The sequence below is a fragment of the Puntigrus tetrazona genome, chromosome 11 (assembly GCF_018831695.1).
Source record: "Puntigrus tetrazona isolate hp1 chromosome 11, ASM1883169v1, whole genome shotgun sequence".
NCBI classification, from domain to species: Eukaryota; Metazoa; Chordata; class Actinopteri; order Cypriniformes; family Cyprinidae; genus Puntigrus; species Puntigrus tetrazona.
The window spans coordinates 9,913,433-9,938,989 of NC_056709.1; the positions used below are offsets into that span (position 1 = coordinate 9,913,433).

At 36.7% G+C, this 25,557-nt stretch overlaps 1 protein-coding gene across 3 annotated transcripts in view; it reads right to left on the reverse strand.

Moving 5' to 3' along the window:
* The window catches only part of cntnap5l (contactin associated protein family member 5 like), a 65,409-nt gene that overhangs the window by 17,717 nt on the left and 22,135 nt on the right, over positions 1-25,557 (reverse strand). For 2 of the 3 annotated variants that reach the window (XR_006252030.1, XM_043251273.1), the window contains exons 3-12: positions 25,014-25,207; positions 8,903-9,050; positions 8,278-8,481; positions 7,480-7,664; positions 5,673-5,816; positions 4,275-4,545; positions 3,749-3,898; positions 2,938-3,109; positions 1,393-1,499; positions 97-216 (exon numbers count right to left, since the gene is read on the reverse strand). Coding sequence is in view for 2 of the 3 variants with exons in the window: in XM_043251273.1 (XP_043107208.1) it covers positions 97-216; positions 1,393-1,499; positions 2,938-3,109; positions 3,749-3,898; positions 4,275-4,545; positions 5,673-5,816; positions 7,480-7,664; positions 8,278-8,481; positions 8,903-9,050; positions 25,014-25,207 (1,695 nt within the window). In the remaining variant the exon portion in view is untranslated. The remainder of the gene's footprint in view (positions 1-96; positions 217-1,392; positions 1,500-2,937; positions 3,110-3,748; positions 3,899-4,274; positions 4,546-5,672; positions 5,817-7,479; positions 7,665-8,277; positions 8,482-8,902; positions 9,051-25,013; positions 25,208-25,557) is intronic. The other variant, XM_043251274.1, reaches the window with a different exon arrangement.

Consider the following 25,557-nt stretch of genomic DNA (forward strand, 5'->3'; position numbering starts at 1 on the left):
GAACTTCATCATTCAATAATGCGAAAGATGATGAACATCAGTGTATAATACGTCTAGAACTGTGCAAAGCTGAGTATGCATATTTAGGTCAGTCACCTGCCACGGTGCAGTTGACTTGAGTGTGGTCTAGAGGTCCGCTCCCATCAAGGTCGATTGTAAACACACTCGACTGGCTTCCTGTTTTCCTGAAGGCCTCGCAGGATCGCTCATATATTGCTGAAAATGATGAAGCATAGACATGATGGAAATAAATGCTGTTTTTATGTTGTGCTTCATTTTAGAATGTTTGCATTTTGGCGCATCTGCCTGCTTGGCACAGGGATACTGAGCCTGTAGGAGGTGAACACAAAAGTATGTTTTCTTGCCTTGAAGTTTAAAGGGTAATCATATAAGATAAATTACACATGTCAACATTTGCCATTTTGCGGTATCTTTCTGACAGACCGTTAATAGTATATATCTGTAAAATCACACATAAAGTCACACATAAAAACGTGTTGATATTCTATTAAATAATATTCCTCACAATGGCATAACAGTTAATTTAGCAAACAGAGGTAATTATTGTTTACTTGGGAACTGTTCGTTAAAACAGAGAACTCCTCTGTGCGGTAGAGTGAGCTGTTTTCTGCACGTGTTCTTTTCCTGACATTGAATCACGCAGCAGGACTTGTAAAAAGGAAATATCGTATTTCTCGCTCTTTTAAAGCAATAAGTCTAACAGATGGCATTGTCGTGCCTCTCTCTCCTCCAGAGAACATGTACAGTCATGAGCGTATGATAAAACGGTGCATGTGGCAGCAGATTAGAACATATTGATCCAACAAATTTGATTACAGCAAGGAACCGTAAAAATATATCTGCCAAAAATAATTACAGCTTACTCGAAATACTTTCTTGGACACAGATGTCAAAAATAAAATGGATAAATTGGTAAATACGCAGTTTCGAACCATCGTTACATGACACGCAGACTTGCAGCTGTCAAGTGATGCATTATACACACTCTAATCTTAATGATTTAAAAATAAAAAGTAAGCAGCACTGGACTAATCCAATAAATATTGTTTTAAATAATAAATACAGTTTATTTGAAAGATAAAAAGAACAATATGAGGAAAGATGGACCTCATCAACTTTACTGAAGCATAATAAAAATTAATTGAAGTCAAAGTTAATTTAAGTTACTGTAACATTTAGTACGGCACTCTCTCCCACACAATGCTGGCAGCTGTAGATGACAATTACTAGGCTTTAATTTTTTTAATATTTTAGTACATAGAAAATTCTAACTTTGAAAGTGTATCGGTGAGATATATAAAAACAGTGAAAATAGCTGGTATCTGAGTAATCATGCAGGCATGAGCTGTTTTGAGGCTTTGCATAACTCACAGTTGTGGCAGGTGGCTCCTGTGTATCCTGTTCCAGAACAGTCACAGTAAAATTGGTCCCATGACTGGATGCATTGACCGCCGTGTTCGCACAGATTGGGCAAACACCTGTTGGGATGAACATGTTCAACTGCAGTGATCATTTCTGTTTTTAAACAATTGTGATTTTCTAACTATTGCTTAAAGGGTTAGTTCACCCAAAAAAGAATTTCCAATTGGAGTTAATTAAGCTACCTATTTGTCATAAGAAAAATATTCATATTTCAAAGGTAACCTACATTTTTCTGTAACACTTTATTTAAAGGTGTCCACAATACAGAGTAATTACCTAGTAAGTACATAGTAGTAGTCACTGTACTTACATAAATCAAATTGTACTTACCATGTGACTAAGTTATGGAACAGTTTGTACTTAATTTTTATTATGAAGATGTAATAGCTACTGTTACACATATGTAACAGACCGAGTCTGTTACACAGCTACTTTTTGTGCATATGTAATACTTTTGTTGCATATGTGCTTCTATACATGTAATACCTTTCTAATTACATTAAATTTACAGAATATTACACAGGCATAAGCTACTTAAAATAAAGTTTATCAAGATCCTACATCATCCACCAGCACTGCTTTCACATATGATACATATCAGAAGTGATAGAAAAGTGTTTATTATGTTTGATATAAAAAGAAATCTGACAACAAAACATGTATTCACTATTGGCGGCCTACATTTATCACCTGTATGACATTTGAGGCATGTTTTATTATGAATGCTTGCCCTATATTTAAGACTGTTAAAGAGAAACACCCGCCCACTACAATGATAGAGCTTAGAAATGCCAGGACAATTTTTTTTTATATAACTCCAATTGGATTAGTCTGAAAGAAGAGAGTAAGACACAGACTACTTTTAAACGAACCCTTTATTGTTACACTGCTTCACGGAATATTCGATCTTTCAAATATTTCAACTCAGATCATGGTTTTACGAATAATTTTTCCTTCTGTGGCAAGAAGCCATGTAATAAGTGGAATAATGTACATCCAGCAGGTTGTTACTGCAGAATTTAAGATTGACAGGCTTATCAGCAGTTATATAGCTGTTATGTAAGTCTAAACGAATACTACTGTAGCTTATCCTACATGTTTATGCTACAGACAACTCATTTCATGCAGCTTACTGACAGTACTTTTTTTTGAGTATAAATAGTTTAAGATAAGAGTACAGTAATCATTCACAAGGTTTACATATTTTTGACTATTATACTTCAAGCTATAAATCACTTCACCTGAGCTTTGAGTGTTTTTGTTTTTGTTTTTTTAACCCATTTCTATTCTATTCACATTCCAAAGAAGAATAGGTTTTTCTCCAAAATAGTATTAAAAAGTTAAAGAAAATCAGCAAATTCCATATGGGCCTAGCTAAAAGCCAAATTACATATTTTATCACTACATAAGTATTAGAAAACATGCAGAGTAGAGAGAAATAAATCTAGGCAAGAAAACTTTGTTAGCACAAGAAAATCAATGGGGAAAACTGACCTGTCTTGTATGTTGCAGACATCAAAGCTAATCTGGCTAAAGTTGCTCAGGCTTTCCTGCTGAATCTGTAGGAAGTTGACTTGATGGTTGTTTAAAAAAAGCAGACGAAGACAGCCCTGATATCCTCTGTTGGGGTTTTCGCAGTTGAAATCGCTCTGGAATAAAGGGCAGCCTAAAATAATGGAAAATCCCAACTTACTGTCTTTCAAATCAAAAACAACATCCGCAACTAATACCAAGTTGCACAAAGAAAAATCTCTGTTCTGAGAAATTCATGCAAAGCAGCTTATAAAATCTCAGCAGGACTGCATTGTCCCTGAAGTAAGCAAAATGAGAGATTTAGAGGTCTTAGTTAAGACATTGAAAGTTTGAGTCAAAGATTTCAATAACAGCTTTAAAGAAACTGCATTTATCCTCTACAGTAATTGAATGTGGTTTGAGCTGCCTGAATGAACTAAACAGAAAAAAAACCTCCAAGAAAAAAGCAGGAGATTTGGGAATAACAGCTATGCATGTGAAATGAAAGGACCCTAAGAATACGCTCAGCTTGCCAAGCCTGTATTTTATTCAGAAATATGAGGAACGTTCATTTGATGGAGGTTAGAGTTAATAAGGTAGAAGAAAATTGTCCCTTGCATTCAGGAAAATGTTTTGGATAATAGCCACATTTTGCCTGCAGCCATCAGGCTTGTTCACAACTGAGCTTTGTAGATAACAGATCAAAATAAGTTACTGTCTCTGGATTTGAATATAGCAAAAACCTTTTCTAAGAATCAGGATAAACTAGCTAATTCAATTTATGAACCTATACCTCCAATGAAGATGGCTGTTCTTTGCATGTTCTTAATTAGCCCACTGATTTCCATAATGACAGGCTTCTGGTTGTTGACCGTTAAAGATGCCTTCTGACCCTTGACATCGACAGCTACGGAGTGCCACTGTCCATCACTCAAATTTTGACCTGAAACACAAACAGGTGTAGCATAACAAGGCAGTCGTCAGATTGAAATGAAATCAATTAAATGAATTACTTAAACAGTTGCATCAAGTATTTTTTAGGTAGCCGTGACCTTTGAGTTTTTATCAAATTAATAGGTTTATCAAAATGACTCTTAGAGCAGCTCTTGAGATTTCATGTCTTAGTGAGACAACAGACACTGAAATCATGCAGTGGACCAAATGAGACATGCAGAACATGCAGACTTCATATTTCAATATCTCAATACACACTAGCCCATATTGTGTTCTGAGCTCTGCCTTTGCTTTATTCATCTAAATATTGCCAAATTCTATGACCATTTTTATGACTGAATTCCACATAAAAATCTACATCTTACCGCTGAAAACCTGAGCAGAATTTTGTGGCCCTCCAGAGAGCAAGAGGTGCAGCCTAGCCTGGCTGAGCTGCAGGAGCAGGTTAATGGTGTCAGGATCACGAGAGAGCGGGACTGAGAACAGCAGCCCTTCCTGATTCCATGTGCGAAACTGCAGTCGTATAGAGAGACTCTCCATGCTGTAATCTGCAGGAAGCATCAGGAAGCTGCCCATGGAACTGAGGAATGTCACAGCGACTGATGAAGACTCAGAGCATGAGAACGTCACATTGCCCTTAGTAAAGAAAGAGAGGGAAGAAGAATATGAAACAAAATGTAAAGAGTTTAAAGCCAAGGACTAAACAAACGTTTTTTCTTTTTTACAAATGTAAGAGTTTTTAAGACTTATAACATTAACAATGTATGTCCATACAAAACAAACTCAGTTTTCTTAAGTTTAATAGTCGCATTAAACCATATATGGTTTTCCTCCAAATTCATTACCTCTTAAAATTATAAGCAAAATCGCTGAACTATGCAAGACATTTGATACTTTTATGACCTTCTGAAATCATCAAATTTGAGAAACCCTGTTATTGACCAATACTTCAATTCCCCCGAATGCAGTACTGCTGTAAACTTAAATATTAACTTGAACTATTTAACTATAATTTAACTATTGTTTTGAGGATCTTTGGAAAGTTAAAAGTTCTTAAATGTGCAAAAGTGCAATCTGCATAAAGAATATGCAATGCTGGTTTAATTTACAGACTGTTAATCAGAATTAACAAATGAATTAATTAATGAGCCCTAAATTATATTGTACTACAATAATTGAATGTTTAAATAATAAAGAGTCATAGCAATGCATGATCATTATTTAGTCAGTGGTGTATTGAATGTCTCAATCTATGCATGGACTTCAGCATGTATAGTGTAATAAGCTGGTAGGATCTTTATCTTAAAATGCCTTTGAGAAGGGGGAAGGAAAGACAAAATAAAGATCACAATGTGGCACTGCTCTTCTTTTCCTTCTGTGATAAGTGTATTAGACCACCCGGAGAGAGTGAGAGAGAAATGGACAAGAAGAGACTTCACAGCTTGTTAATTAAGGAAAAAAAGCTCTTTTATGGTGCGATGCACACAACTTCACACAACTGCAGAAACACACTTCAGATACACACACAGCTACTGTATGTTTAAGATATAAAGGCTTGTTGTGTGAATAAAGTTATACTTCATGCTTTTAAAGCAAAAATGCCTTTGTGGTCTCACATTACTTTGTGAATAGAGAGATTTCAACACACAACCTTGACAGAGAATGATATTTGATGGCCTTCAAACTTAGCGCCATTTGAGTCTCAAAATTGATGGGCATGATGAAAGGCGAAATTTACAGTTATATCAAAAGTTCATACTTACCACTGTATAGATCTGTGGCTTCCGTCTTTTTGCCATGTCTATAACACTGACGCCATTGTAATTGAGGTTTTCTATGCAGCCGTGGAAATTTTCGTGGAGAAATGTCCCAGGCTTACCAGGCAAAGGGATTCCTCCGAAACTGAGCTTGAATAAGGACACACAAACACAGAAACACACAAACACAGAAACACACACACACACACACAAACACACAAAACAACCAATATCCCAGAGATCAGTAACAAAGAATAAATTGCAAAAATTAAAAAAAAAGCAAAGAAAAGCTCCAAAGGCAAATTTTTGGGGCCTGTTTTAACCAGCTTTTAATAAAATCAATATGTAGGTGCACTTTTGCTTGTTATTTTGAGTGCTGCGACCTGATAGTAATGGTACAACATACCAAACAGGCACTCACAATCTCCATGAGAAAATTATATACTCTGCTGTCCTTGTCAAGATTGGAAGCTCTTTAAAAAACAAGAGAAAAAACATTGAGAGCGAGGGAAGTGGTAAATATTTCAGCTGTTTGTAACGAGGTTAATCTATAATAAATGGTATCAATTTTCATTCAGTATTGAACCGATTAATCATTTAAGAATGAATGATTAAAAAAAGGAAAAAAAAATGAGGGATGTGTGCTCTAATGTTTGAAATACTCACTTTTACACACAAAATAAAATTAATGTTTCAAATGAATGTTGTTCCATTCAAATTTCTATTAATCAAATAATCCGAAAAACATGCATTATGCCGTCCACAAAAGCATTTAGAATGATAAATATTTCTTAAGCAGTGAATCAACATATTAATAATTTCAGAAGAATCATGTGACACAGAAAAACGGAGTAAAGATGAAAAATTCAGATTTCCTATCATTAGAATAAATTACTTTTTAAAATATTAAAACATTTGAAATTATAATAGTAATTCTCGATATCAAAGTATTTTTAAGAGACAAAACATAAAAATAAATTTAACGAACCCAAACTTTTGAATGATAGTGTGTTTCAAAGAGCTGAAATTCCTGGAATCACTGACTTTGTTCTCTGTGGTACTTTGTTTCAGGCTTTCATAAGTTTGCAGTGACAGTGATTGAATAAAATGTTTTGAAACATGGTTTCAGATAACAAGGGAACAGGATATCTTTATGCATGTCACAATAATAGATCTTATTCTTTTCTTATTATTGTCTTGTTCTGTTATGGCAAGAGGTTCAGACTCAGATTCAGTTGTTTCTGTGTCTGTAGTGTATTAGGGATAGCCGTTCATCATATTTTCAGCGTTGTACAAGTAAATAATAATAAAAAAAAGTTATTTATCTATAAATTACAGAATTAAAATTATTCATTATATTCAGATTTGTGTCCTTGGGCCATATAACCAGTCATAAGCGTAAATTTTTTAAAACTGAGATTTATACATCTCATCACTCGAAAGCTGAATAAAAAGCTTTATGTATGGTTTGTTAAGATAGGACAATATTTGGCAGAGAAAAAAAATTAAACCTGAAATCTGAGGGTGAAAATAAACAAATATTAAGAAATGAAGGTTTTAGCAATGCATATTATTAGCAATGCATATTGTTAATTAATAATTAAGATTTGATATACTTATAAATAATAATAAAAAACTTAATGGAATAGGATATTTACATAATAGTCTAATGGTTTTTTGGCATTAAAGACAAATGTATAATTTTGACCCATACAATGTATTTGTTGGCTATTTCTGCAAATATACCCTTTCTACTTATGACTGGTTTTGTGGTCCAGGGTCACATTTATTATAATTTACACTCAGCTCTCACCTCATAGTCTATCTCCAGTGTGTCCTCCTGTCCTTGACTGCGGAAGTGCTGTGTGTGTCCATCCACAGTGAAGTTGACGTGTTTGTTAAAGCGCTCAATTTGAACAGAGTGCCAGTGGTGGTCATCCAGCAGACTTCCTAACATCACAGAAGATGAGCGACCAGTAGACTGAGGCTTGGCATCATCTGTACAGGGACAACAAAGGAACGTGTTAGTCCCTCCAAACATTTATTTTCCTCCATGCCGTTTCAAACCTTTAAGTACTTTATTCATTTTCAGAACACAAATTAAGATATTTCTGATAAAATCCAAGAGCTTTCTGACTCTGCATAGACATCAATGCAACTGACACATTCAAGGCCCAGAAAGGTAGCATGGACTTAACTGAAAAAGTCCATTTGACATCAGTCTAACATAATTTTTTGAAGCTTCATAAAAATGCCTGTGGATTTTGACAGAGAGAATGACTTGCAATTTTTTTGCCCAGTCTTACATATTTGAACCAGAATATACAGACAAGAAAAAAAAAAAAAAGAGAGCTTTCAGATTTCATAAAAAATTCCTACATTTTTAATTCCGAAGATGAACGAAGGTCTTATGGGTTTGCAACAGCATAAGGCTGGATAATTAATGACAGATTTTTCATTTTTGGGTGAACTAATCCTTTAAAAGTAAAGAATCCAGCCAGTCATCTAATCTCACTACGTCTCAGGTACTTTTCTTTAATCTCTAATTTCACTTTTTGATCCATCAGGACACTAGAAGGTCAATCTAAATCGCCCCTTTTCAGTCTCTCACCCAAATTGAGATGCAAAATGAGTCTTCCTCTCTGAAGCTCTAAAGTGAGGAAATCTCCTCGCTGTCCCTCTCCGTGAACCAGAACCCCTTCTGCCTGATGGCTCCGAAATCTTAGGGAAATCACATCTTTCACTGTGCTGGTAGACTTCTGGTTGAACCGGTACAGTAAGGCACTGCGACCGTCGAAGTCAGCTACGTCAGACTCTGAGGAGGACAGCAAAAGGAGATCAAAGAGAATGTGAGAAGACCCTCTGCTCTCTGCACTTTCTCTGACCTTCCAAGATCAGTGTGCTCTGATACTTCCTGTTGATTTGAAAATGAAGCTGTGCTGAATGCCTGAATGCAGCTCACTTCTTCGGATGGTATAAAATATGCTAATAGAAACTGATGAGCAATGAAATGGCATTATTGATGTTATTATGGTTTTCTGGTGTGCCCCAGGTTTTAACTGCATTGTGGAAAAGATAGTAAATAACCTTTACTAAAAATAAATTAATTAATAAAAATGATAAATAAATAAATAAATAACAATAATGTTTTATGTAATGATGTGGTTTAGGTGTATGGGATAGAAAAATATCATTAACTCTCATCTGTCATAACTCTCATGTAAGGCATCACTCACTGTATGTGCAGCCATAGACCTCTAGCCGTAGACCCATTCCTCCTTTGGGGCTTCCCTCAAGGGGCAGAAGACGCATGTATCGAGTTCTGATTGAGTGAGGGAGCTTGTGTTGAACCACTGTGTCTGTGTCACTGTTTCCTGTAAATGTCTGTAAACATAAGCACAGACACACAGAAATTATTTCTACAGACCTCAGCATCACATGGCCCTTCAGAAATCATTCTAATATGCTGATTTGCTGCTCAAGAAAAATGTATTAACATTATTAATGTCAAAAACAGCTACACTGCATTATAATTTTGTGAAAACAGTGAAACATTGGCTTTCAGGATTATTTGATGAATAAAAGTTTGAAAATGAAACATTTGAAATAGAAATTAGACAACATTATAATTGTCTTTTACTGTCACTTTTACTTATGTTAATGCATCCTTGATTAATAAAATTATTCATTTACTTCTGCATTAAAGACTAGAATATATTTCAATTACATTCCATCCTGTCTAACAGACAAACACAGATGTTCACCAAAATGCTGGTCAAACAGAGTAAAACAAATGGGTGCTTTCAACATAAAGTTCAGCGACAGTTTATTAAAGGCTCTTCAACAAAACAGCTGCCAAGCTAACCAGGCCCTGCAGACACCATTTAGCAAACAATGCTTTGTACGATGCAAACATTATATTAGCACAAATTATCCACTCTGAGCTTGGTTCTTTGCTCCCCAGCAATGATGAAATGAGACTAAATGATTTTCTGATGAGTTCTGACCTTCTCAGTCTTTCATATGTGTGCTGATTCATCTCTGCTGGGCTGTTTTGTTTTGTCATTTTTATTAAAAGGATCCTTGAAAATAAATCACTCTCTGAGCTTGTAAGGGGGAAGTTGCCAAATGATTTTTGGAAGATGGCGGCCAGTCTGTTTGTCTTTCACCAAGCTAACGCATGCCGACAGAATACAAACCAGAATAAACTCATTTCCTTCATCTTGTCTGCATCATTAAAGTTAATGAAAGATCAAGGGTGTGATGAAACAATGGGAAAGTATGAGAAAACTTATATAGAGAAGGAAAGATCTTTCTCTTCTTTTTTTCTGAGTGAGTGGAATGTTTGCCAAGTGAATTTTAAGCCCTTGCTCACAGACTGTGAGGATGAATAAACCTCTGACTAACTGACGACAAGCTGCAGCATGACTGAGGTACGGTGTAAATCAACATATGAACTGGCCTATTCAATGGTCTGCTTTTACTTATTAAAATGCAGAAATAAAAATAAGACCACAATTATGCCAGAAAGGTGAAGAGAGTCAGCATAGCTGGTCGTCAACTGTTAATCATTAGAATTACGGTTCGGTGATTTTCTAGCCTTGGGTTTTCTTCAAAGGAAAAGCTTTTAAAATTTCACCTTTTCAGAAACTCTAAGCAGTCTTTGGAAAAATCCATACTCTCTCACTCACTCTAATATCATCTTGGATGCTGGAAGATCATGCTTGAATGACCTACATATTGGTTTAATGTGGATAGCCAATTTTGACATACCTTCAGATATTTCGGCAACAACTTCCATACTATCTCCTTTGTGCTCAGAAATTTACTTGGGAGAATAACCATGAAAAAAATAGTGCATCACAAAAATTCTATCCATAATTCAACAATGCTCTATATATGTTTTATTCAGAGAAGAAGGGAATGATACAATGCTTTTTGAACTTCTCCCAACATCCCAGTGGGCGACGACAGGAAAACTTAATTTACAAGTAATTCACCTTCTCAACTCAAGGATGAACAGCTAGGTGTTTGAACAATAGGCTTAGTTTTATGTGTTCATTTAGCATAGGTAAAGTGAGAGGAAGAAAGACAGGTACAATGGCTTCTCAAAGTGGTTCATTAGTGAGATACACAAAGCAGAGGACTAAGCAAAGCACTGTAAATATCACTTACTGAAACTTAAATTAAATTCTTAAGCTTTGAATAAAGCTATTAAAAAAGAAGATTGTACTTTGTTTAACATGCAAACAAAGTGAAGTTCCTTCATATTAAATATGTTTCACTATAAATTAATCAAGCCTTGTGTGTTAAAGGAACTACAAAAGAAAACTCAAACAAACCCTTTAAATTTGTATTACATAAGCTGTTCTGAAAATTGTTCTCAATCTATCATAAAACTTGAAAAGTACAAAATATAGGCCAGCTGCGCATCCTTCTGCATATCAGTATCTCCAAGAGTGCTTTATATTCACCTGGAAATGCAAAGAATCTATCAACCTAAGAATCTCCAAGCTTAAAAACTGAAAAATATTGTTTACTATGTACTTTTATATGGATTCTAGCTGAATTGGTGTCTAGCAACTACCTTGTTTCTTTATTTGGCCAATGTGGTGCTATTTGAATGCTCTGAACTAAAGTGAGGGGAAGCTAATCAATACAGTATAACACTGTGATGCTCTTTCATCCCGATACAGAGTCAATACACAGACGGCAGGCATCGATTTTTAAATTATAATCATTATTATTTTGCATTTTAAAGGTACAGCTGACATTTTGTGTCGTTTCTAAAGTTCAAGAAGGAGGTCAATTAACTTTGAGCTATCGACCCTTGTTTGAGGTATGAAAGTTGGGAACACTGTGCATTTTCAAGCTATAAATTCCCACCTGGCTTATTCTGAGTTTATATTGTTTTTGTGCATTATCCTATTTGAGTCATACCTCTTCATTTCGCATTTGAATACTTAAAAAAAGTGAGTCTTTTAAATACAAAAAAGAGAGGAAGGGCTAAAAGAAACATACTGCAGCCAAAGCCATTTCAGCTAAAAGATTCTTCACAACAGTAAGATGATCTGATTAAGCCTTTAGCTCAACATAATCAATATTTTCAATGATCACCTCCAGCTCTGTGGAAATACAAAGACATGTTGGACCACACCTAAAACAACTTTGGAGCCAGACAGAGACAGATCAGCATACCAGAATGGCTGGGAGAAAATATCTATAAACACGTTTCTGAACTGATTGACCTTTTTAGAGTGGTTTAATAGAATCTGTCACAACGTGATGAATCCTCCTTGCCACATTAGCTGCTGTTAGGGGCTTATGCTAAAACTCCTCCCAGTCATTGCCACTGATTTTAAATGGACACCAAAATCTTATTATGTGGGATAAAAAGTGGGCGGTTTGCAGGCATCAGAGCGCTTAATAAAAAAGAAACATTATGAAAAGCCTTGGAGATCAGTGTTAAAGCACAACACATAACACAGCTGCTCTGACCTTTTCATGCTCCTTCAGATTAAATTTGCAATCCCACCTCAAATTCTTGTTTTAATTGTGAGGGGAAAAACAGTTAACAATTGGAAAATATTTCTAATTATATTCGCTACTATTTTAATACCACCACAGATTTTACGTACATTATGAATTTAGAGATCGCAGATGCTTGATGGCAATTAAAACACAGCACTCATAATTATTCGCTAAGAACAAGTGCATTATTTGAGTAAAATAATAAAAGCTCAGGCTGGATGTCAAGTATTAATTTTACAGGAAACTGACAGTCAATCTTTATGGTACAAGATAAGGGACTTACATATTTTCCACAGCATTTTGCAATAGTATTATTTCAGTGAAAAGGTGTAGGTTAATCTTCTTTACCAATCCAAGCACAGAGGAAAAGATAAGAGAGAGTTCTGGAATGAAATATATTGATTTTGTGTGAATGTGTACACGTGTGGGTTTGTGCAAGTTTGTGCAATGGGGCTTTACACCTGCTGGATCACATGAACACAAACCAGAGGTGGAGAGGAGCAGGAGAAATCGATTTCAGAGATGTCGCAATAAGCTCAAACTAAAGAAAAGACAACTAGAGTCAATGGGAGGCACTATAGTAATCCAAATAATAAATCTGTAGAGTGCCTTCTGTCCATCTTGACAACTGGATCTGTCAACACCAGGTCTTACAGGACTCTGAAAACTCCGAAACCTGACATTAAAAGAACTCAGGTGTTAAATTATAGAGATCATTGGAGTTGCAGCAATTCTCAGTTGTATTTTCTATTCATTTGTCATTTTCAAAATTGCAGGTTTTGCATTTTCTAAAAATTTTACACAGAGCATTTCTTTTAATAATGAAGTACTAGCAATTTTTTTCATTTGATGTATTCCTAAATAATGCACAACCCCAGGGAGCAGGAGTCACATCAACTGGTCATAAATCAATACACAATCTTTCAGCAGGAAAGATTGTGTATTAACTTTCTCCACTATGTTTTGTGTTTAGCCGGCAATTTAGTCCAAATTGAATCCTTTCTGGTGGAACTTTTTTTTTCTGGTGTAATGAAATCAGCTGGAAATGAGGTGCAAGTCCTTTTTGAAATGTGTAAGATCCTGGTTAGTTAGTTTGCCTGTTAGTGTGTGTGACTAAGAAATTGTGTGTACATGGCTAACTAATGCAAAATAGAGCTGCTGAACTAATGTCAAATGCAGAAATTTCCATTATATATATATATATATTAGTAGCTTCCAGCAATGTTTCAAGGAAGCTTCCTTAAATCAAGATCCCTTAAATACTGCTTTGTTATTTTTTTCTGGAGAGTGTGCTTAATATAAAACTTTTACCTCCATCAGCAGGCAATCCAATGCCAACACTGTACTGCTATCCCTTACTGAACATCTAATACATTTTAAACATTTCATTTCTGCAGATTCAAACTAAACATTTTCCATATAGACTAGTGAGAATTCTTCCACCAGTAATATCTCTCACAGCTGCACTGCTTAAAGGAACACTGATGGAAATACAAGCAGTTCAAATGTGTATACAAAAATCCAACATTTTGTTGACGAAAGAATTGCTACATCTTGCTACATCTATTCCTACATTTTTAAAAATCCCTTAGCACTAACATATCTGTGATTAAAGTTGCTGTCTTCTGGCATGAATGTTCATTTGTCTTGTTCCTTTTCTTTTGTTGTTACTCTGTAGCTAACGATAGCTGTTAATTTGTCTTAGATTAATAGCATATACTTGTAATATCACATAAAATATATCCAGGATAAATCTGATAAGTTCCTTGTTGTATGCATTTTGCTCAACAACAACAGTGGATATGTTCCAGGAATGGCCAATTCTGGTCCTGGAGGGCCACTGTCCTGCAGAATTTATGCTGCCTTTAAGTGCACCTGGTATACGTGCACCTGGAGTTGGGCACCCATCATTACAACATCATTACTACAAGTAGGAAACATAACACGGAAATCAGCTTGCAGAAAACTAAGATGCAGAAAACCCAATTATAAAGAAAAATGACATAATAGGGCCAATTATATCCATTACTAATCAAATTAACTTGTCTGCAATTTTTAAATAATTCTGAAGACTTGAATACATGTGTTTGATTAAAGACAGAGCTAAACTCCGGAATTGCCCACCGCTGATGTACCCAAAAATTTGAGACAAAACAAAGAATGTAAGCTAAAATGCACACATTTGATAGCATTTATGAGACAAAGGGCTGCAGTTGTTGTTGAAGCTGTTCATATCAGCTTGCAAACATATGTAGTGTCACCTTGCCAGGAAAAACAACCAAACTAGGTCTGCATGCACCGGGACAATGAGGCGGTAAATTGTGTTCAACAATATTGGACTGGAACATATCTGGTATTGCCTCTGCATTGGACTGAAACATTTTATCTTGCATTCCCAAACATACAGTGCACCAGACAGAGTGGTGTTTACATCTCCTGGATGCTGCTGTGCACAGGATATGACCATCAAACAGTTACTTCAGTCTTTCTTGCCTGAACATGACCATTAGAGCAGGGAAAAGCTGGAGTGTAATATCTTGGCCGTTGTCTCATGTAGAGCGCATGACTTTGTGTGTGCACTTAAGGACTGAGAAGGATACTGAATATAGATATAGAGTGGATGTGGCTTCCTGTATTGTCATGCTGCTTCATGGCATGCCTCATTACACTACACTACAGCAGTGGCAAAGGTATCAGTGGAGTGCTGTAAAACACACACACACACACACACACACACACACACCCCATCCACAGTGAGAGTTTTCCACATTCTGCCATTAAGAACACACACACATTTTCACCAACCGTGTGTACTTATTTGCATGCTAACATTTTCACACCAAAATAATTATTCATAAATGTGTCTTTAAATTTATTCTAAATTTAGGATAGAATGTGTGCAAGACTCCCGGCGGCCTTGTAAACACTGGATTTGTTATTTAAATATTCTATGATTAGAATTTAAATAACTAAATTACTCCAGAGTAAGTCATACTTATTTTAGAGTAACAAAAAGAATGCACATCATAACTTCAACTAAATTCTGCATAAAAATCCATTAGTGTTTATTGTGTTTCAATTGCTTTTTAAATGGATGTACAGGAAAGTACACTAATGTTTGAGATCGGTAAGGCCTTATATACTCTCCAAGCTGGATTTTTTGTAAAGCAAAAATACAGCAAGAACTGTAATACTGTAAAATATTTAGCAATTTAAAACAATATATTAAATCTATTTTAATATATTATCAAATGTAATTATTACAACCACTGGAGGCTGGAGTGCACGTAGCTCCTCCAGAGAGCACTCCACCTCACACAGTTGTCACTCTCTCAAAACTACTCAAAACATTTACCTGGACACTTTGATTGCATTGATTGCATTCACCTGTATCTTGTTACTGCATCAATCTCACCCTATTTAAAGTCTGGTTTTTCACTCTTCATTGTTTGGTGTTGGCTGTTGTCACACTGCTTCTCTAAATCTGTATCTTCTGGTTTTTGTGTTGTGGTTGGATTTTTATTTATTAGATTTCCGCTCTGCTTGCTACCATTTGATCTGACTACCTTGTTTATGACCTCATGCTAGTGATGAGTGAAGGAAATGTTTTCAAAGCTTTAAATTAATTGATTGAATCAATTGTTCTACAAAATGATTTGCTCGAAATACCACACTCTAACGATGCCCCCTTGTCAAAAGTGTATAAATGCAACAAAACATGTTTGAAACAGCTTTTAAAAGTCCACTGTTAACGTGTTTGTGTGTGTGTCATGCTGAAGTCATAATTGTTTGAAAGTTAAAATGAAAGTTTAAGTTAAAACTTATTTTCAGTTATCCGCAAAAAGATGCATGCTTCTTTATTTTTATCTCTGAGGAGGACTGGTACAAGCAATGTTTATAGTGAAAGGGGAAAGAGCATGTTGCTCTTTTGTTGAGGGCGGGCACCATGACCACTTTGGTTTACTTCCTATTCGCATGCTTCGCATTAGGCTTTGAAGTTGAGAGACAGGTCCTCCCCTTTCTCTTGTGCTCTTGCCAGATCGGCAGGTTTTCACATCTCCATCCAAAGTGTGTCCCCCGGCAAATAGGAAACACTACTGCTTCTCTTGATTACTGCCCTTGAGCACCTCTCCCATAATTATTAAGCAAGTTACTTGAGGTGGTGACTCATTCAGTGTGTAAATACAAATAAATAATGACAGGTTTATGTCTGGTGGGAGGGTAGGGGAATTCAGCAGTTCTCTACCATTCCTTGGTGATCTCCTATGATGGGAAAATTTGTTGGATTGAGCCATATTTGTCCTGTGTTTTTGTGCCTGCAACCTTTAATTTAGTATTGTGGATTCAAGGGCACATGGTTTTATGATGATACCAAAGGTGGTAGAGAGCTATGTCTCCTCTGGGGCTGCATCATTACTTGAAAAGTCAACACTCCTTCCCAAGCCATGTAGAGCAATATCTACGCTAGTAAGAAGAGTGTTTTATGCAGTAGATTATGCTGGTGCTGCCTTGCACACCATTGTGGTTCTGCAGGCATATCAGACTGATCTGAGCGCAGGAAGGCAAACTGGCTCAAAAAAGCTCAAAATGTTCTCCCCAAAGTGCTCTGGTGTAGGGCTTTTGGCCACCCAGTCCCAAAACATTCTAGCTCCTCTGAGGCATAAAGCCTAAAAGAGGAAGTGTGAGTCATACACCCCTTGCAAGTCTGGGTAACCGTTCTTACCACTCAACAGCAAAAGATGAAGCCAGTCATTATAACTAAATGAAGTACTGAGACTATGTTTAGGACAATAGATGTGTCCCCTCGAGGAGAGTTAGGGCTCCTTCCTAACTCACGTTTTTTCCACAGATTGCAATGTCCCTGCCTTCGCTGTTGAAGTGCTTCTTCAAACAAAATTGAGGATGTGGGTCTTTCTTGCCTCCAGATTCCCAAGATCTGGATGCAAAGGTGCATACGTGGCCCAGGCTACGTCTTTAGGCATTTCCTCTGATTGCTGTGCTTCCAGGAATCCTGGCCAAGGTCTGTCAACAGGGGTCTTGTTTATTACAGATTGCACCCCATTGATCGACAAGAGTGTGGTTCTTGGTTCTGATATCTGTCCTTGACGGCACAGAGGACACTATTTCATCCCAGGCCTGAGTTCTGGAACCTGCCCCAGAGGTGGACCACAGGACATACTGAGTTTTCCAGTAGATGTATTGCTAGGACTCCCTCGACTAGAAGTTATGCCCTCGGATGGTGCTTTTTCAGAAGTTGGTGACACACCATGAAGACCCAGTTCACTGCCAGGTTGTTTCAGTGGTGGAGTTTCTGTGAGAGAAATCGTGCTTAGGCTCACATCCTGTTACTTTCAGAGACTTTGTGGTCACCAGTTCGGTCTGCTACCCTATGATTGATGTGGTGTTTCTGTGGAAAGGCACCTTCCAGTCACCCACTTCATTCATGGAGTTCAGCAGTTGAGGCCACAAACCAGAGGGATAGTCACTTTGACCATAAATTTGGTCATTCTTAAAACCTTCTGCTCTCTGCTGTTCATGACACAAGAGCAGAAAAGACATTGCTTACTGTGTTCAGTACATGCTCTGCCAATTTATGTCGACCACACTAGCCAGTGAAGTAAGTCAAAGCAACTTTTCTTTCACATTTGTCAGATTCCATAGCTTGGATGTCCATACTAATCTGGGCTCACATGAACTCTTTGATGTTTGTGCACACACACACACAACACTGGAGGTCCAGACACCTCCAGTGCAGTGGTGTTAGTATTCTCGTTCCAATTTGTGCTTTTCAGTGCAGCATCGAGAGTAGCTTTTGAAAGGGAATATTTCTCGCTACTTGACTGTAACCCTGTTCTGCTGCACTGTAGGCATGCCTGAATGTCTCTCTTTAGACAAAGGTGTAACACAGGGGTGTCAAACTCAATTCCTGGAGGGTCGGAGCCCTGCAGAGTTTAGATTCAACCCTGCTACAACACATATACTATGCATGTCTGAAGTACTTGATTAGCTGGATCAGGTGTGTTTAATTAGGGTTGCATCTAAACTCTGCAGGGCTCTGGCCCGTCAGGAACTGAGTTTGACACCCCTGGTGTAACATGTAGATGTGTACGTCCTGCGTCCTTACAAATAGCACATAATCAAATGTCACCTACCAAGGTTATTAAAGGCAATTCTTGGCATGTTTGACGCGTATGCTTTACAACCGGTCAAACAAAGATTGTTCTTATTAGCGCTTTTCAATGCATCCCATTACCACTTTTTCAAGGAACATGGTTACAGTCAAGTAACGTTTTGTTTGTTTTATAGAGGGTTTGTAAAAACTATAGATTCTCTATGGCAAACAATTGAAAATTTTAAACATTAACGTAATGAAGCCTCATTTATTGAACATGACTTTGGCAGATTGATATGTGCTCTAAATCACTGTTTGTGTTTTGTGTTTCTCTTTTGAAATGACTGATTCACTGATTTATAAGTTTGAAGCTTCATGAAGCAGTGCTTAAAAAGCATGTCTCACTACCTCATGCATGTATATGGTTTATGGGTTTGAAACCCTAATTAACTAAATTTGGATCCCCAATCTTTGTCTTTGTGCAGATCATGACAGTAATCTATTCCTGTGATAGCAAAGATTATGAGCCTTTAAAAATCATTCTTGTATGTTGATTCAGTTGTCTAGAAACATTACTTATCAATAATTACCCAGTTGTGGTAAATAATGTTATGGTAATTGTGATAATTTATGTCAGTTAATCATCATTATTATTATTTTTAATATAATAACTTCTTTCTAAGACATTTCTTTCTACTCTCTCACATGCTCACATGAGGCAAATGCCAAGGTACAGATATTGATTAAAACAAAAGGACAGGTACAAAAGGTATAGTACAGACTGGTGTAAAGGAGGGAGGCAGATGGAGGGGATGGTGGCTAATGTAGGATTTAATTGTCAAAGCGCACCACCTTCATTCGTTGGACTAAAATGCTTTGTGCCAGAAGGAATAAAACCTCAGCTGTACTCCAGGTCCCAGAAAGCTCTCACACAGATGGTGAGAAAGACAGAGATAGGGTTATCTGTTCCACGAAGTCCATGATTCAAAAAGAACTAGAAATGGAAAAGTTCAGCAGCCCTGCTGAAAGGCTGACTGAATCATGACAAATTTGTCTCTTTGCAGTATCACCATTATATTTTCCTGTTCTCTTCCATTCATTAGCCTCAACCCTGGAGTGTCTATACATTATTTTTTGTATACTTTGTCTATCCATATGCAGACATATTACCAACTCAAAAACATGAATACACATTCACAATTCACAATTCACATGCTTCATGAATATACAGACGTGGACAAAATTGTTGGTACCCTTCGGTCAATGAAAGAAAAAGTCACAATGGTCACAGAAATAACTGTTATCTGACAAAAGTAATAATAAATAAAAATTCTATAAATGTTAACCAATGAAAGTCAGACATTGTTTTTCAACCATGCTTCAACAGAATTATTTAAAAAAATAAACTCACGAAACAGGCATGGACAAAAATGATGGTACCCCTAGAAAACACTGAAAATAATGTGACCAAAGGGACATGTTAATTCAAGGTGTGTCCACTAATTAGCATCACAGGTGTCTACAACCTTGTAATCAGCCATTGGGCCTATATATATGGCTCCAGGTAATCACTGTGTTTTTGGTGATATGGTGTGTACCACACTCGACATGGACCAGAGGAAGCAAAGGAAAGAGTTGTCTCAAGAGATCAGAAAGAAAATTATAGACAAGCATGTTAAAGGTAAAGGCTATAAGACCATCTCCAAGCAACTAGATGTTCCTGTGACTACAGTTGCACATATTATTCAGAAGTTTAAGATCCATGGGACTGTAGCCAACCTCCTGGACGTGGCCGCAGGAGGAAAATTGATGACAAATCTAAGAGACGGATAATCCGAATGGTAACAAAAGAGCCTAGAAAGACTTCTAAAGAGATTCAAGGTGAACTTCATGCTCAAGGAACATCAGTGTCAGATCGCACCATCCGTCGTTGTTTGAGCCAAAGTGGACTACATGGGAGACGACCAAGGAGGACACCATTGTTGAAAACGAATCATAAAAAGCAAGACTGGAATATGCCAAACTACATGTTGACAAGCCACAAAGCTTCTGGGAGAATGTCCTGTGGACAGATGAGACAAAAATCGAAGTTTTTGCCAAGGCACATCAGCTGTATGTTCACAGACGAAAAAAAATGAAGCATATCAAGAAAAGAACACTGTCCCTACTGTGAAACATGGAGGAGGCTCTGTTATGTTCTGGGGCTGCTTTGCTGCGTCTGGCACAGGGTGTCTTGAATCTGTGCAGGGTACAATGAAATCTCAAGACTATCAAGGAATTCTAGAGAGAAATGTACTAGCCAGTGTCAGAAAGCTTGGTCTCAGTCGCAGGTCATGGGTCTTGCAACAGGACAATGACCCAAAACACACCGCTAAAAACACCCAAGAATGGCTAAGAGGAAAAAATTGGACTATTGTAAAGTGGCCTTCTATGAGCCCTGACCTCAATCCTATTGAGCATCTTTGGAAGGAGCTGAAACATGCAGTCTGGAAAAGGCACCCTTCAAACCGGACACAACTGGAGCAGTTTGCTCATGAAGAGTGGGCCAAAATACCTGCTGAGAGGTGCAGAAGTCTCATTGACAGTTACAGGAAGCGTTTGATTGCAGTGATTGCCTCAAAAGGTTGCGCAACAAAATATTAAGTTAGGGGTACCATCATTTTTGTCCAGGTCTGTTTCATGAGTTTATTTTTTTTTAATAATTCTGTTGAAGCATGGTTGAAAAACAATGTCTGACTTTCATTGGTTAACATTTATAGAATTTTATTATTACTTTTGTCAGATTAAAGTTATTTCTGTGACCATTGTGAGTTTTTCTTTCATTGACCAAAGGGTACCAACAATTTTGTCCACGTCTGTAAGTAACAGAATAATACCATTTGGATTTAAACTGATGGAAACTCATGTTTACCAAGATTAATGGCTAATATTTAGTAATGAGGAGACCCTTATCTAATGGGCAGGGTGTTTCAGTTTAGGCAAAGTGTGTGACTGTATTCTGGCATTAAACAGATGGCATTGGATTCTGTCTGTCTGGCTGTCTGACTCATTGGCATCTGCTCCAGCTGGCATGGCAACTCACCTTGGCACAGACTGGCACCTCTGTGAGATGGTTTGCTCCTCTGTAAACAAGCAAAATTCAAGGTCCTACTGCCAGTGTGTGCCCAACAGCAAGGAGAAGCTCAGCTTTGCCTTTCGTATGATTCCTTTGGCCATACCAATAGCTCACACCATCTCTGTTGGTGACAGACTTGATATTTCAAGGTGAAAAGAAACCCAATGGTTAGGCTGGAGGCTGAATAGATTGATTCTTTTTTATATTTTTATGCTGAATTTCTGTCAATTCTTTTATCTTAGAAGTCACTGACATAAGTATCACATGCAAATGTCTACATCTCTACAGGGGTTGCTTTCCGCACAATAGGGTTTCTTCCTGCTCAAATTACTATTAAGTCATCCCAGTGGGCAATATTCATCTTATTAATTAATAATCTAAAATAATTAAGCAAATTAGCAAGATGTCCTTCAAAATAATTAATACTCAAGTCACTGTGTCACCAGTATTGTCACAAAGGACTCTAGATGCTTAAGAACATATTCATAATTAATACTCCCTCTAATAGGTTAGTTACGAGTTGGTGGTTTTTATGCAACTTTAACTCATGAGAATAAACAGCAACACAAGATTGACTGACATTTCTGGCATATTTATCAATGCACTTCACATTTTAGTCTGAATGACAATTAAATGTACTTAAAATAAGAGAACAAGTCCATTTCAATTTCTTCTCTGTGGTGTAGAGAGGAAAATCATTTCACTGAAACAAGCCACGAGAGAACTGCAGGATTAATTAACATAGCCTAATGAATCATTTGTATGTGCCGCATGCACTGACAGGTCTTAAGTGACCCGAAGTGTGTTTTATTGATCTCAGACATGGAGAATAATTTATCAACATATTCCAAACAAAATTCCATCACCGAACGCAGTTCATCATAATGCCTTGTGCTTCGCTGCATCTTGCATCAATGTCGCATACAGCATTCAGATCCTTGTAATTTGACTCAAAACATTTGCCAGTCAAACGGAGTAAAAGAATCCAGAAAAAAAAGTAATTTCGCAGGTGACCCATGAACTGCTTATTAGAGAAAATCATAATGTTGGATTATTATGCCCATAAACAAATGCCCACAGAAGCTCTACAGAGTTAGTCAATGACTAAAATTAAAACTATTAACTTTTTTTTTTTTTTTTTACCCATTACTACCTTTGTTAGTGTCAAGCTGGTAACTGGACCTCACATCATATTGACACATTAATTCAAAATAACTTGCGTTTGATATTTTGTTAGCTAATTAATGAATCATGACTGAACATCCACCATGTAGAACAGGGCAGGACAAAATAACAGGCAAGGAAATCTCACACTCATCCAGGCCATCCCATGCACCCACATCAGATTCTCAAACTGTTGAACTGCACCTTCAATTTATTTTTCCTTTTCAGTCTCTTCATTTTCCATTTATATCTCTCTACACCTGCCTTTGTGTGCGTTTACATTTTTCAAATTTCCTTTCACTTTTTCCATGAGTCATCTTACTGTTACGAACAGAACAGTCTCGACCCGGTTTCAAAACAGCCAACTCATTGTATTCTTTGTTTTAATTCAGTTTATGACTGTGTTTTGTGCTCTCTTATAATGACTTAAATACTATAGATAAAAAAAACAAACTTCACTTTCTAAATTGCCTAAATATCCAAATTAGTGCAATAATGATTGTGTTATGACAATATCTTTAACCAAAAATCCTAATACTGTATATTACATTTTTCTTACCAAAATTAAATTAACATAAATATTATGAAAATATTAATAATGTCGCAAACCATGGTTAATTTGTTGTTACCATGATTTTAGGTGAATTTTCATAAGCTTTATTTTTATCTGCCCTTGTTCTCTAAACATACTGTAAAAACTTTTTTTAAAACATTTTGTCTGCTAAATTACTACTGTAACTTTATAGATAATAATGACATCCTTTATCATACAGTATTTGGAGTGATGATAGTAATTTAGTTTAGTTTACAGTAGACTATTATTAAACATCTGGCTGCTACTGCTAAGAGTTGCTAGAACTACAGCCTTTTTACAAATGAAATTGACATAAACAGGTCAGTAGTTTTTCTATGATCCACTCCATTTTCTAAAATTTATGATGGACAATTGCCAGTCAAAACTATCTCATTCATGCTTTATTATAGATTTTTTATTAAATGGGGATCCACCAAATTTAAAATAATGAGCCTGGATTGAAAATACAGATATTTGTGTAAAAATGCAAGGAGTTTGTTGTAAAATGTAAGGAATGATTTTCACATGCGTTAATGAGCACTAATTTGCCTACAATTTCTGGGATCTGGATTTACCTGTAAATGTGTTGCAATAAATAAATACATGATAAACCAATTTAAGGAAACAGAACCTTTCACACCTCTCTGCCAGGTATGATACATAATCTTAAGTTTTTTAGCATTATTTGTTTTTATTAAGCTATTATCAGCCTTTGTACGACCAATAAAATGTTTACTGAGCCACAACACTTATATCCCAGTAAACATTTACCCAATTGTTATCAAAATATTTCTAAATAAATACAACATTTTCTTGTGACCTTACGTGAAGTATTATGACAACAGATTATGAAGAAGAACTGCACCTGTTCTATAGCTGCATTACTTAAAACTTACTTTAAACTTTGAAATGTATTTTCAAAATAGCCAAACCATGACCCTGGCAACACTGGTTCGCTGTACCCTTATCACACAGATAACCTTCAGTGCTGTGATGATGGCAAGATGATGGCATTTGCGTAAAAAAAAAATAAAAAATTAATGCACCAACGCTGACAGCCCTAATAAATGTGTGTGTGTGTGTGTGTGTGTGTGTGTGTGTGTGTGTTTATACAGTCGTCTGCTCTCTAATTGTTCTCACGGTACTTCGATGTCACACACTGACCGTTCTGATATTGATGGCCTGCTTCAAGTTGAACAAGCTTAATAATTTAATGGACCATTCACAGAGAACCATTTACTTCACTCCCGAATAAATCAGCCATTTGAACGAATCAAATGTACGAATGGACCCAAAAATGACAATTGTCATCATGTACTCACCCTCAATGTAGGTCTCAATGTAACAAATTTAATTAAACAAATATTTTAACAAAAATGGTGTAATATCTGTTAGATGCTTTATGCAACAATGACATTGATCTTTTGGGACTAATTTCTCAGCCAGATTTGAATTCGGAGAATACACTTTTTGTAGCTTTGGATACAAAGAATATCCTATGGTCATCTCTCAGTATCCACCATTTTCTAATCTTAAACATGACGGTACAAACATAAAAAGGACCTGACCCAGTCTCAGAAGTGACTTTTGATGCCCTGCAGGTTGGCTCTGAGTGCACTAAAACTGTTTTCAGTTTTCATATATAAAATGAAACCATTAATAGCATTCTCTGTAGTGCCATTTGGACATTTTAGAGTTATTACAGGCCCTGTTACAGCTGCGTTTATGTGTGTGTCTGAGGATTTATCTGTCAGTCACTGTTGCTATGGTTTTATTTCTCACTCTTTATCATTTGTCCTGTAATTCAAACAATGTATAAAAATATCTGTACTGGAAATGAGCTACACTCACCCATATCACGTCCTCTTGTCTATACGGTCTCCAGGTCCGTCCAGAGTCGCTGTATTGTAGTCGGTAGCGAGTCACCCAGTCAGAGCTGCCCCACCGACCCTGGGTAGCAATGGATGTGACTTTCAACCTGTCCCGTAGGTCCAGCTGTAGCCAAGGTTGTTGGTCTTCTCCATTTGGAGACCATCCCCCACCACCTAAAGGGACAGATTAAGAGCCAGAGCCTTAAAAAATACTGAGGAATGAAACAGAATTGGGGCGTAACTCTCCCCATGATTCAAGCACTCGCTAAGATTTCATACTCTTGTTCATCATGCTGACAGGATTGAAGCTTAGTGGTCAGAGGGAAAAATGAATTAAATTTGTTCCAGCAGTTTGGTGGCTCAGCCTCTCTCTTTTTGAGATAGAAATCACCAACCCATCCCTGGAGGACAGCAGACAGACCTCAGCGCAGTATAATATTGCAGCGGTTAAAAAAGGCAATTTGGAAATTACACAGCATATTTTTCTGCACTTGTACATCTTATTGTAGTTTTTCCTGCATCGA